This window comes from Rhodamnia argentea, chromosome 10 (genome assembly GCF_020921035.1).
Source record: "Rhodamnia argentea isolate NSW1041297 chromosome 10, ASM2092103v1, whole genome shotgun sequence".
NCBI lineage: Eukaryota > Viridiplantae > Streptophyta > Magnoliopsida > Myrtales > Myrtaceae > Rhodamnia > Rhodamnia argentea.
In genome coordinates, this window is record NC_063159.1 from 12,941,906 (window position 1) to 12,956,000 (window position 14,095).

The 14,095-nt window shown below is 42.5% G+C and overlaps 2 protein-coding genes across 2 annotated transcripts; both read right to left on the reverse strand.

The window, feature by feature from the left end:
- Window positions 1-842: 842 nt before the first annotated feature.
- On the reverse strand, window positions 843-2,021 carry LOC125312710 (putative disease resistance protein RGA3). Its single transcript, XM_048271820.1, has one exon. The coding sequence runs from the start codon at window positions 2,019-2,021 to the stop codon at window positions 843-845; it is 1,179 nt and encodes a 392-aa protein (XP_048127777.1).
- Window positions 2,022-2,079: 58 nt separating this feature from the next.
- LOC125312711 (putative disease resistance protein RGA4) lies at window positions 2,080-3,255 on the reverse strand. The gene has a single exon (XM_048271821.1). It carries the CDS (start codon window positions 3,253-3,255, stop codon window positions 2,080-2,082), a length of 1,176 nt encoding a protein of 391 aa, XP_048127778.1.
- Window positions 3,256-14,095: the final 10,840 nt, after the last annotated feature.

Below are 14,095 nucleotides of genomic sequence, written 5' to 3' on the forward strand. Positions count from 1 at the left end.
AATTGCAATAAGTTTAAGACTTTTTTTACAAATTTTCTATATCTTGATAGTATATTAGTGAACCATAAATTAAAGTTTGGTGTTTTAGATGAGTTTATTGAATGTAATTGTTCGAGGTATACCTGAAAAATTGATGTAGATATTGAATGCAAATACTTGTACCAAAATGATGAAAGCATAAAAAAGGGAAGAAATTTCAAATAAGGATTTGAAGTACCCTCATTTTTCACATAAGGGCTTGAAGTGTCATTATTGTTTGAAAGAAGAGCTTGGCGGTGGCCGGTCTAACGGGATGGCCAACCACCGACAAGGGTCGGGCGGCCTCATCTAGCGAGGGCTACTCTCGATGGCCACAGCAAGCTGTTCCTCGCCTTCTCTAGGCGAGGTCGCCTAGCTCTCATCGGTAGCCGGGTGTACCAATGGTCGTTCTCTTTCTTGAAGAAAAAAAGGAAAAAAAAAGGAAAAAATTCGAAAAATGCAAATGACGAAATACCATTGGTCAGACTCTTTTTGGAAATAATAAGTGTACTCCAAGCCTTTCTTTAATAATGAGTGTACTCCAAGCCCTTATTGAAAATAAAATCCATTTCAAATCCTTATTTGAGAAAATAAAGACACTCCATACCTTTTTTTTTAAATTTTCTCCATAAAAATTGACGTGATTTTATAGCAAACCCAAAAGAACTTGCAAAGTGGGTGAAAAAAACACCAGGCATACGAGGAGTGCTCAACAAAATAAATTAACGAAACAAATAGGAGTGAAATTTAGTGTGAAATGTCTGGTAAAATAAGTCAACCCGATGGAGTTGTGAAGAAAAATGTAATTCTTTAAATGTACGAATCTAACCTGGTAAAGAGGTCAACCCAGGACATTTCTTAATCTCCAGTTTTCTCAGAGAAGAACAATTTTGCAGCCACTCGGGCAATTCACTCAAGTTGGGACAATGCTCAATTCTTATCCTCTGCAGCGTACTTGCAGAACCTTCGAGCCACCCGGGGAAAGAAACTAGCTGCGGTAATTCCTCGAATCTGATGGATTGAAGCCTCGACATGGAGTTTGCCCCATTACTTTCGCCTTCTGGCAGCCTCAAGCTCTCGCAGTGGCCAATGCAGAGATCCTCCAATGCCTTCAGATTCTTGATGCCTTGTGGTAAGGAGGCCAACTTCGGACAACCTGCAATTAACAACTTACGGAGCGACGTGAGCGATTGGATATCATCGAACAAGGCCTCCAAATTCTCGCACCCTCCAATGAAGAGCCACCGCAGAGAGGTCAAGCATCCGATCCCATTCTCTGGGAGACGCTGCTGTTTCGTGGTTATCCACAAAACGCGGAGGCTGATCATGTTCTTCATGTCTACAGGCAATTCCTCGAGTTCCGAGCACCCGAGAAGGTCTAAGCACTGCAGATTGTGAAGCTCGCAGACCGATTCGGGGAGTTTCTTGATATCACCGTCGTCGCGTAAACTAAGATACCTCAAATGCTTTAGACCGCCAATGGAACTAGGCAGTTGGTCAAAGCTAGAGATCTGTAGCCATAGCACTCGCAAGTGCTTGAATCGCGAAATGCACATCTCCAGAAAGAACTCCCCAGAGGAGCCCTTCTCAAACAAGATGACGCTACGAACGCGGCTGAGTTTGCTCAAGAAGCCGCCTATTTCATCTTTTGGTAGAAGAGATGGGTCGGGAAATGATAAATGCCGAGTCGTCAGGGAAATATCCTGCGCTCGCACTTTCATGTTGGCCGATTCGGTTTGTGCCACAGAAACGGCAAGCTCGTGAATGAGGTCGTGCATTCGGAAGGTCACCACCGGATAGTCTCCCTCGACAACATCGAAGAAGGATCTCGACCACAGCTCCCCCAAATACTGCCGTCCGATCTCTTCCAGCTCCTGGTTATTTCCGCTGGATTGGATAAACCCGTTGGAGATCCACAGTTGGATCAGATCGAAGTTGAGGAACTCGCGGCTCTTCGGGAATATCGAGCAATAAGCGAAACATCGTTTCAAGTAAGACGGCATTAGATCGTAGCTTATTCTCAGTGAAGGTAAAATATCAGTTTGTAATTGCCAAATCTCACTATCTCTTACGTGTTCCCAGTCGCCCCGGTTCTTTTTCTCTGAATACAGCAAGCATCCCAAAGTCTTCACCGCCAGAGGATTTCCCCCGCACTTGCCCACGATTTTCCTTGGCGATCGCCATAAGGTCCGGGTGATTCTGCTCTTGCCCTTGATCGAACGCGCACTTCACGAACAATGTCAAAGATTCCTCCTCCGAAAGGTTGGCCAAATGAAGCGGAGGGACAGCGCCCATGATTTCGGCGATCGATTTAATCCGCGAAGTCACAATGACTTTACTCCCTTCGGAAACGCCCCCTAACAAATCTCTCAGTCCCACCCAATCCTCCCTCCTCATTTTCCACACGTCGTCCATTACGAACAAACACTTTTTGTCCTTCACGAGGTCTCCTAGGCGTTCTTGCAGCTTTTCAAGTCTATCACTATTTTCTGTGTCTCCAAGGGACTCGATGATGTCTCTTATTGTCTTCTTAGCTTCGAATTCTACTGGCATGGATAACCAAACTTTGTGATCCAAATGTTCGTTTACACTGTCATCATTGTATACCAATTTAGCGAGAGTGGTCTTTCCGGTACCCCCCATTCCAAGAATCGGAACGACCGCTATCTTTCCAGCTCCACCATCATCTGACCTTATCAACAACTCTATTATCCTTTCCTTTTCTTTGTCTCTTCCAATCACATTCGAAGCGGGTACAAAAGAATGAGTTTCCCTCCGCGGAACTATAGTCTTTTCTTGAACATTACTCGACAAGTCGAACTTAGTTTTCTCTTCATTGATCCCGTCAAGTCTCTTTCCCAGCTCTTTCATTTTATTTGCCATCTTAAACTGGAAAATCAAGTTGGATAGCCACGAGGACAAGTAGCGTACCTTCCTTCTGAGGGTCAAGCGCTCGGTCAACCTGGCCCGCCTCCACAAGGCCCTGGTTTCGAATTCGTCTAGCACGTCCTCGACATCATAGCAGAAGTCTTTAAGCTCCGACAGCCAACGCCTCACAGCTGGTTCTTTTATTTGCTTCTGCTCAGCGTCGGCGAGCACCTCCTGGATCATCTTTAGCTTGTTCTTGAGCTTCTCTCGGTCAGCCTTGACGCCACATACCAGTTGAATTTCTTCAACAGCCGATGAAGCCAGTTTCTCCACGAGAGGTCCGAGGATGCTCGAGACAACCTCAGTCATGGTTGTGATTGGTGCTATTGGTTTTCGAGGAGGTTTGGCATAAGCGCTATGAAGGAAAGAAACTAGTTATGAGGAGAAGGATAGCAAAGAAGCGCGATTTTTTTCTTTGCCGGTTTATATAGGCAAAGACATAGCAATACACATGGTGCGATGGAGTGTGTCCAACGTTATTCCAAGCTGTTGCAAGGTTCACTCAATTCTTGTTGGAAATCTACAAGCAATTCGATGCCGTTGCAATTGGATTTGGGAATACCTTCTAGTGATGAAAAGAAAAAGCAAACGTGGCCTGAGTTCTGCTCCCTTTCTCTTTAGTCATTACAACATTCTTTTCTTTGCTACTCTGTTTCTTGTAAGACAAGTATGTGCTCCGAGAAGAATAAACTCCTTTTCATTGCTTTATCCTTGTATGAGATGACCACTGTTTTGCCCTACTACAAGAATGAGAATGATTGGTTTACAAGTACGTGCTGTTTTTCATCCACAATTTTAAAAATTTCAAGAGGACTTTCTAAGATTTTGGAAAGTAATGGAACAAATTCTGAAGGATTCTTGATGTCGATATTTGTCTAGCTGTGGCGCGATATTAAATAAAAGTAGAATTGCATCCACTACTACAGCGAAAAGGAAGTAAAAAAACAAACATCAGTTCGTATTGCTTCATGATGTCCCTAATTTGAACTAATTCTCCAGGTCCAAATGTTGATGCTAAATAGAGCAAGTCCGAAGCAAGGTAGCAACTAAATTTTTGCATGAATGGACCACGCATCAGCAGATTTCGTTACGGACAACGCTCCACGATACTCGATGCACACAACGTTTGTCATTTGGTAAAATAAACGAAATCGAGACATAGCTGTTGTTACATAGAAGAAAATTCAATATCCCCTCCCATAGGACAATGACCCCATTACTTGTAATGGGTATCTTCTTCTTCTTCTTCTTCTTCTTCGTTGGTTTTCTTTTCCAATGTTTACTTTAATTCCTAATGGCCGAAATTTCTCATTTATTTTGAGATCTAATGTAATTTCACTCCTATTTTTTGCTTTCATTAACTTATTGTATGCATTATTTCTCAAGTGTCTGATGTCCAATGATTGTATCTTCCACTTTACTAATTGACCATAAAACCATAATTATCTTGCGCATTGAGCTGGAAAACTTTCAAGATATATGGGAATTCCTATAATATTTGAAAGGCAAATTTTCAATCCTAAACCTTTTAAGTTCACCAGTTAAGTTCTATACATTTTCACTTTTTGTCAATTGAGTTCTATTGATTGGAAATCTCTAATATGGACTCTGGCTGTCTTATGTAGCATAACCAGTGTTGATGTGGATAATTTTACTAATATTTTAATATATTATTTTTTTCTTTTTTTTACCTCTAACTTTTCTTCTTGAGCGGGCCGGTGAGGACCACGACACCCTCACCGGTGGCCGGCAAGCACCGCAAATGAGGTTGGCCTCACCCAAACAATCGAGGCCTTACCGCCGGCTCCAGGTGAGCAACCTTGCCCCTCGCCCATAGCCATTATGGCCTCGCTTAGACTTGGGAGAGGCCGAGCGAGGGCCGTGACCCTCGCTTGCGGTCTGCGAGGCGTCACACCCCTTGCCACCCGCCGAAGAAGAAAACCAACGTAAAGAACGAAAAAATGAAAAAACTAACAAAATTAATAAAGTATATTAAAAACTATAAATTTCTTCATGTCATGCCCCGACTCTCGAGCTCGCGACATCCCTACCTTACTCGCCTCGGGTCATGAATGATAGCGTCCCGGGTAGCTATCGACCTATAAAATAACGGCGCATGCGGAACGTGCAATTCTCCCGGACAATAATATCGGCGGGGATAGTATAGCGGGAAAATCAACACAGTCAATTCATCAAAACAATTTCATTAAACAATCAAAGCAGACGAATCTCAACCCTACTGAGTTACGGTAAATATATATACAACCCCATTCTTCGGGGCGGCTCACTAGGACCTCAAAAAGACACGGGATCGGGTAAGGTTAAACCTTCGTCTACTCCAAAAATTCAATCCTACCACACTCCTCCAAGATCGGCGTCCACGGCCTCCATCACCGCCTGAAAATTGTTACCACGACGAGGTGAGAAATTAATCTCGGTGAGCCAACGCCTAAGCCCGGTTAGGACGTTGATTCGCTCGAACACCCTAAAAATTAACACATCAGCATAAAGCAAATATTTCAATCACAGGCAAACTTACCCTCCGGGCCACACGTAATGCAATGCAGACTCAACTCAACGATCACCCAATCAAATCAATTCATCACCGCAAAGCATCACAGCACTTGCATGCACAAGACACCACACGTAGTCCATTTATTATCGATCCGACCCGTAGGTCCAAAGACACTAGTCGGTTGGTGCTCTCTGGCGGAGACCGAGGCATCGTCCCTTACTTCCGGCGACGGCGTCTGATAGTCCATGTGACTCCGCTCGACCAACCGGAAGACAATGATTGTCGGCACGGCACGGAGCTAACGGGAATCTTTAAAAGGCTTCACCCATCACAAGTCAGCGACTCGCAAACGCGTGCTGACGGAAGACAATGATCGACGCGCATCCAAAGAACCAAAAGGCAATGATTGCCAGGATCGAACGACCGGAAGACAATGATCGTCGGAATTATCCCATTATGTGACCACTCGGGCACTTCGACAACCAGCCAATTCATTTCTTGGATTTAGGTCGAATGCTCATACTCGCATGTTCAAATACTTGGCCAAAGACCGTTTTCGTGCAAAAACATGCAATTTTATCTCATACGTGGTCACATGAATGCGCAATTTAAATTGACTGACAGACCAAGCAATTTGAGGCGATTAACCTATAATCGGACCCCCACGGCAATCAACAGCAAAACCGGCACTCATGGCCAACAATTCAATAATTCAATTAGTTAATTGCACCCAGTCAATTATTAATCACAATTTTAATTCCAATCGCGCCACTCGTCTCTGACATATCGCTCGCTCGCGATCAATCAATGCAAACAATCAAATCAATCAATCAATCTAATCTAATTAGGCATGAAATCCTAACTAATTAGACTAACTTAACCAATTATGGCCATTGAACCTAAACCAAATTTCTAACCTAAACCGGCCCTAATCGAGCTACCTAAATACTTAATAATCTAATTAAACTAAACCGAACGTAATTAGCGTCCTAACCAAGAGTTAGGGGCTAACTCACCAATTTTAATTGCTCGGGCGGTCTCAACTCAAGCGGCGGCGGTGACGCGAACTCGGCCCGACCCAACGACGACGACGACTCGCGGCCCGATCCACTTAACTCCGGGCTTCCAATTTGGTCAAAGGCGGTCCGCGGGACTTGGCGACAACCTGGGACGGCAGCACGAGGTTCGAGGGTGGCGGCCGGTGGCCGGAGCTAGCCGGAACAGTGCCGGCCGGCATGAACAGTGGCGGCCAGAGGGAAAACAGGGGAAAACAGTGGCTTTGCGGGCTGTTTTGGGGTGGTTCGGGTGGTTCAATGCCAGGGGGAAAGGTTGGGCTTTGGTCGGGGGTCTCCGGGGAAGCTGTGGGTGGCGGCGACGGCGGACGGCCGGAGGCGGCGGATCGGCGGCGGACAGAACAGGCGCAGAGAACAGAGGACTCGGGGGCAGAACATGGGAGGTTTTTCCGGGCTCAATCCGAGCTCTACGGGCGGCAATCAACTTCCGGTGACCTTGGGTAACGATGAGGGGAGGCTGGTGGTTGCTCGTGGTGGCTAGCGGCTGGCGGAGCTGGGCGGAGGGGGCTGGAACATCCGCGGCAGCTCGGGCGACGGGAAACAGGGCAGGCGGCTTCGGGTCTGACCTGGGCTGTTCGCGGCGGTCTCCGGCGGCGTTCGACGGACGGGATGGTGGCTGAGGGTTGAAGGGGGCCTGAGATGGTGACCGGTGGTGGCGAGACGCGGCGGCAAGGGCGGCCGGAGCTCGAACAGCTCACGAACGCAGAAACAAAGCAGGTGGTCTGTGGGAGCTCCAGGCGGCGGTCCGGCGGCTTCGCGGCGGTCGGAGGGGCTGCTGGCTGACGGGCTGTGGTGGTGGTGGTCAGAGGAAGGTGGCTGGAGGTGGTGGTGGCGTAAACTGAAGAAGAAAGAAGAAAAAAGCTACACGGTGGGGCTGTTTCGCGCGAGCAGAGGAGAAGAGAGGGAGCAGACGGGGAGAGAGAGAAAAGAAGTACGTGGGCTTTGACTGGAGCTGGTTTGACTGGTAGTGGGGCCCACTGGTCATTCAAAATTTATGTTTTTATCCCTTATGCATAATATCTGAGGGTGTTTCGGTAATTTGACAAATCGGGACTGGTTGGATTTTTGGCTCAACCGTTTAGGGATAAAATTAGGAATTTCACGGGCTAGGTTCGGTCCAGAAAATTTTAGGCGTGAGGATTAAAAATCCTAAGTCGCGGCGACCACGATTTCGAGACCCAATCGAAATCGAACGACATTTCGGGATTAGTCCAAATTCGTCACTTTCGTCCTTTCGATCCAAAATTTGCACCGACTGAAATTCAATTTTCTTCATTTATTGAATTCGGGCAAATTTTACAAACTTTGAATTTCTCGGGCATCACAATTCACGTCGGCGCTAGCCATCCCACGTAGGACGGTCAAGAGTCCACACCGTAAATTTTCGATCAATAGAAATCCATTGGCAAAAAGTGAAAATGGTTAAGACCTTTTTTTGACAATTTCCTCATATTTGAAAATAGTATATCTCCATATTAAATTAAAAACCCATCAACTAAAGTTAGATGTTTTAGGTGTGTTTTTTGAATGTAATTGTTTTAGACCAAAAGAAATATGTAATTGTTCATGGAATACCTAAAAAAGCAATGTACATATTGAATGCAAATGCTTGTATCAAAGTGATGAAAACATAAAAATAAAAGAAATTTTCAAATAAAAGCTTGAAATGCTCTCATTTTTCACATAAAGGCATGAAGTGGACCTTATTTCAAATAAGGTTGAAGTATCCTCATTATTTCAAAGAAAAACATGACTAAGGATATTTTCTTCGTTTACATTTTCTATTTTTTTCCTTTTTTTAAAAAATTTTTTTTCCTTTCTTTTGGCCAATGGTCAATCTTAGGTAATGGCCGACCACCGGCGAGGGTCAAGCAGCCTCTCCTGCGACTATTGATGCGAGCCCTTGCCGACCACAATGAAGCGTTCATTGCCCTACCTAGGCAAGGCCAACCATTGCACGTGGTCGGCGAGGTCGCCCAACCCTCATCGGTGGCCAGGCACACTAGTGGCCGTTTCCTTTCTTGAAGGAAAAAGGAAAAAATTCAGAAATTATAAATTACGAAAATATCCTTGGTGAGAACTTTCTTTGAAATAATGAAGGCATTTCATATTCTTATTTGAAAAAATAAGGGCATTTCCGACTTTTATTTGAATTTTTTCTCATAAAAATGACTTGTGATTTTATAGCAAATCCAAAGGAACTTACAAAGTGAGGTGGAAGAACACCAAGCATATGAGGAGTAATTAATAAAATAAATTTTTTGGTCGGAACAAAATAAGTTAACAAAAGCAAATAAACAGGGGTGAAATTTAGTATGAAATGTCTTGTAACATAAGGTAACACAACACCATTGAGCTGTGAAGAGAAATGTAATTCTTTAAGTGCACGAATCTAACTTGTCAAGAAAACCCACAACTTTCTCTATGCATTGCTTCTTAGCAGCAAGAGATCATTGGTCAGGCAAACAAATAAAATTGGGAAAGGAAAAAACAATAGTACAAGCAAGATTTCGAATTACCTAAGTGAATTATCATTTAATTCCCTCCCAAATCCTCATCAAAAGACGCATGATTTCCTTAAAATGTGTATTTACTTTTCCTACGTATTTCCACTTAAATCCTCGTTGAGGCGCTTTGGTTCAATTAAGATTAACCACCAAAATGCAAAGTCTCGCGGTAAGATCCTTGTGGACGAGAACCCGAGCCAAAACATACACAAACACTCTCTCTCTCTCTCTCCAACGTCAGCCCCGACGACGCACGAAGCAGGATACTCCCCCTCTCTCATGGAGCTCTCAGTGTCTCCTTCGTCTTCCCTTCGTATTCCGGCCATAACCCCTCTCCGCAGCTCCGCCTCGTCTCACCGTCAGAATGGGCGCGGCAGCAAGCCGACGTGTCAATGCTCCGCCAGTCCCTACTTCAAGCGCTCCCAGAGTTTGCCTTCGCCCCGCGCGTCCAGTCCAAAAAGCCGTTCCAGACCTGCCCCGAGGAGATACAATGGGAAGAACCTTATCCAGGCACGCCCTTCTGCTTGGCGTCGATTTCACTACGGAGCTTCCGGCTGCTAGCTAGCTGTGCAGGTCCGTGATCTTTGAATTAGCGAGATATTTGTCGATTGGGCTCTTGGGTGCGATAGATAAGCTGAACTGTCCATTTCTCCTTGGACAAAGAGGAGTGAATTCGTCGTGGACGCGTGTTCAATTGTAAAGAAACGCACTTCACAGGATATTCATCATGCTAATAGATGACAAGAGGGGAAACATACCATTGAATTTGCATAAGTGCGAGGATGGGAATATGGGAACTGGATGGAATGAATGAAATGCTGCTCTCAAGCGTGTTTCTTTTGCAGTGTTGATTCCATACTTAGTGGGGGTGGGCGAGTTCTGCCTGGAAATTGGGATGACATGCCATGTGACTGGAATATAGGGTCCTACTTATCACGTTGTATAGGCTTGAGTGTGTACTGAGATTTATCCATCAAAGTGGATCTGGTGTAGTAGCAGTTCTCTACTGAGGGTTTACCATCACTGCATGGATTTGTTGTAGCAGCAGTTTTCGCTAAGAAAAAAATGAAAAAAAAGCTTTGATACCTATCGTGTGTCTTGTTATCAAACTAAACAAGATATATAATGTACAACTTGATGAGGAGTGTGTTCTTTAACAGAGCCAAAATAATTTGTTGGTCGATTGTCATGACGCGCCTTGGATAAGAAGAACAGTTGCAGCTGACATTTGAAAACGTCAATCAAAGTGTTTCCTTATGCACAATTCTCGATCAACTATTTGACAAAGCTTCAGTTGCATATCTGTCGGAAGATGCATGATCACACCCTTTCATTCTATCGACAGTCCTCGTGTCCTAGAGTCTGTCTAGTTTACTTGAGCCATAATTGAGTGCACACAATCTGCTAGGCCTGTGCTCGAGTTGGAGCAGCTGGCTCTGATCCTACATTGAGTAAAATCTGCTAGACCAGTGCTCGAGTTGGAGCAGCTGGATCTGATCCTATACTGAGTACAATCTGTGATTTTAAAGATGCATGTTGGACATTTTTAAGACCTCACTCAATAAGAGGAACAGCTCTGGGTTCCTTGTAAGTACTCTTTTCCTGCTGCGATAGTTATTTCCGGTTAGCTGATCATAACGCTTTAGTTTTTTTGAAGCTTAAGTACACCCCAAGTGCCATAAGTTGTGTACGGCGCTCACTTTAGTGCCAAAACTTTCAAATCGTTCACTTTAGTGCTAAGTTTTTGTAACTTCGATCACTTAAGTGCCAACTTCTTTTAAAAACGATCACTTTAGTGCCAGAGCTAACGTGGCTTGCCAAAAATTCGACACGTGGTATTTTTTATTAATATTTGAGATGACGTGGCTCGGTGAATTTGACACTAAAGTGATCGTTTTTAAAAGAAGTTGGCACTTAAGTTATCGAAGTTACAAAAACTTAGCACTAAAGTGATCGTTTTGAAAGTTTTGGCACTGAAGTGATCGAAGTTACAAAAACTTAGCACTAAAGTGATCGATTTGAAAGTTTTGGCACTAAAGTGAGCGCCATACACAACTTATGGCACTTGGGGTGTACTTAAGCCGTTTTTTTTTTGTGTTTTGTCTCTCCCTGCTTGCCCCAATTTACTTGAACTTATTCTTGCTCATCAACAGCTCATTGGTGACTAGAGCTACGATCGAGAACTCGCACATGATAAAGTGGTCTCTTCTGCTTAAACTACAAGATATTGGAACCGAGAAACAGAGCAAAAGTCCTTCCGGCCTCGGCGTAGATGTTTGAAGTGACAAAGAGTGCATGTGTTCATAATAAAACAGTGTGAAATCTCAACTTTTACTAGACAACAGATTTAGGGAAATTTTCAAGTAAGGAACCCAAGTATTCTCATTTTCTCAAATAAAGGCCTGAAATGCCTTCTTTATTTCAAATAAGAGCATGAAGTAGTCATAACTATTTCAACTAAGTGCCTAACCCCATCGGCCGGCTAAAAATTCCAGCCTATCAAGGACATTTTCATCAAAATACAATTTTAACCTAATTTTTAATTAAACTAAATTAAAAATAAAAATGTAAAAGTAAAAAAAAAAAACAAAAGATGGGAGATGGTGGGGCCGCGACCATAGGTGGGAGGGCAGAACCCTCCTACCTGTATCTCCTTCTTTTTTTTTTTTTTGAAAAATAGAAAAAAGAAAATGATAATAATGCCCCTAATCCATGGTGAGTGAGGACCTTTTTTGAAACTAGTATGGCCACTTGAGGTCCTTATTTGAAATAATGTCCACTTTAGGCCCTTATTTGAGATAAAAAAAAAAAAAAAGCACTTCAGGTCCTTATTTGAGAAAATTAGAAGACTTGGGGCCCTTTTTTAAAATTTTTCCTCGGATTTATGTCGGTGTTTGAGGCACCATTAACAATTGCAATGTGTAAATTCCCTATTACCTAGAAGTTAGATTACAGATATGCCACAAATTCCCAACCACGATGCTTGTTTAAAAAGAGTCGGAATAAGTGCACTAGTATTCCGAAAACTTATCACGAAAGTGTAATTGAGTCTTAAAATTTACAAAAAGTGCAATCAAGTAATTTGTCAAATTTGTGTAGTCGAGTTCTTCTGTTAACTAGGTCCAACTTGACGAATGGAAAATGCTAACCTAATTTTTTTAAAAATATTGTCTCTTTCCAACGTGGCGATGATGTGGCTAAAACATGAAACATAAGGCTAAAATGATGTCATTTTAATCCAAATATGATTTTAGTGTATATATATTTTTTAAAATCAAATTAAGAAGTAAGATAAACTTAAAAAGAAAAAAGAAAAAAGAGGTGTAAGAAACCAGGTGGCCGCCGTGGCGTTTGCCACCCCACCATCACCGGGACGGGCCAGCAACCCTTGCTGGCCATCCCCCACTCTTGCCGGCCCTTCTCGGCGATGGTGGGGCGGCAAGCGCTTGTTTCTCACTCATATGTTTTTTCTAATTTAGCTAACCATTTAATTCAATTTAAAAGAATTTGTACTAAAAATCATATTTGGACCATAACGTCATTTTTACCACTTCATTGCCTTGTAGGATATAGAAAATAATAAATAAATAAAAACGCCACATCAATATTTTTCTTCCCAATTTGGATATAGTTAACGGAAGGTTCGCGATCTTTGAATTAGGTAGGTATTTGTCTATTGGGCTCTTAGGTGCGATAGATAAGCTAGGAAAGAAACTAGTTAGCAGGAGAAGGATAGCAACTAAGCATGATTTTTTGCCAGATTACATATGCACAAGCATAGGAGTACACATGGTGGTGCAATGGAGTACGTACAAAGTTATTCCAAACTCTTGCATAGTTCACTTAAATGTTGGCGGAAATCCGCAAGCAATTCGATGCCGTTCCAATTAGAATTGGAATGCCTTTGTTTGATGGAAGGTAAAGCGAAAGTGGCTTGAATTCTGCGACCTTTCTCTTAAATCTATACGACATTCCTTTCTTTGTTACTCTGTTTCTTGGAAGACAAATATGTACACAGAGAAGAAGAATCTCCTTTTCGAGAATGATCGGTTCACAAGTATGTGCTGTTTTCCCTCCACAATTTAAGACTTTCTAAGATATTTGAAAATAATCGAACAAATTCTAAATGATTCTTGGTGTCAATATTTGTCTAGCTACTCTTCAATATTAAGTAGGAGTCGAATTGCGTACTATACTACAGAAAAAAGGAAGTAACCAATAAAGCATTAGTTCGGATTGCTTCATGATGTCCCCGATTTGAATTAATTTCTTTCATCCCAAATATTGATACTAAATAGAGTGAGTTCGAAGCAAGGCAACAACTACATTATTGCACGAAATGGACAATGCGTAAGAAGATTTCATTACGGCCACCAGTCCACAATACTGAAAGCACATGAAGGACTACTAGTGTTAAAAAGATTTGTGGGAGTTGTCGCAACCTAAACTTTCGGTTCCAATTTTGGATTAATAGATTATTAGGTTAATTATTTGACTAACCTAACTCGGATCGAGTTCATATCAAATCGCAACTTAAGGTTCAAATAATTCACATGCAATGTATTTTAAATTTGGAGCCGCCACTAATCTTTTTCGGTAGGTCGACTAGAAACCTAAGTAAATTAGTAGGAGAACTAAATTACTTCTACGAACCAAAGATTAAGAGTCCGGGGACTTGATTACGCTAGATTACTCTAGCGCACTTTTGGTACCATTTTATCTCATGAATATTTTTTTTTTTAGAATGCAATATTAATTGATTTTAACCTAAGTCACTAACAAAGATTATCATGTGGTTGCACAATCAATTAATGAACATCCAAAAATCAAATAAACACAAGGAGGATGCGCCACATAATCCATTATTTCTTTTTCTTTTTTTTCGATTTTTTATATGAATGCATGAACCTATTCTAAATGATGCAATGTCATGAGTTAAATGCATAACTAAACTAGATGACATGAAAAATGAATGTACAAGTGAGTCCGTGGTTTGATTAAATGTGTGACATGTAAATGAACTAAAACCTAGACATGCAATCTAATATGCAATT

Bases quoted from the DNA above. Each gene is read 5' to 3' on its own strand.
- LOC125312710 (XM_048271820.1), bottom strand. From the start codon at position 2,021: ATGCCGTCTTACTTGAAACGATGTTTCGCTTATTGCTCGATATTCCCG.
- LOC125312711 (XM_048271821.1), bottom strand. From the start codon at position 3,255: ATGACTGAGGTTGTCTCGAGCATCCTCGGACCTCTCGTGGAGAAACTG.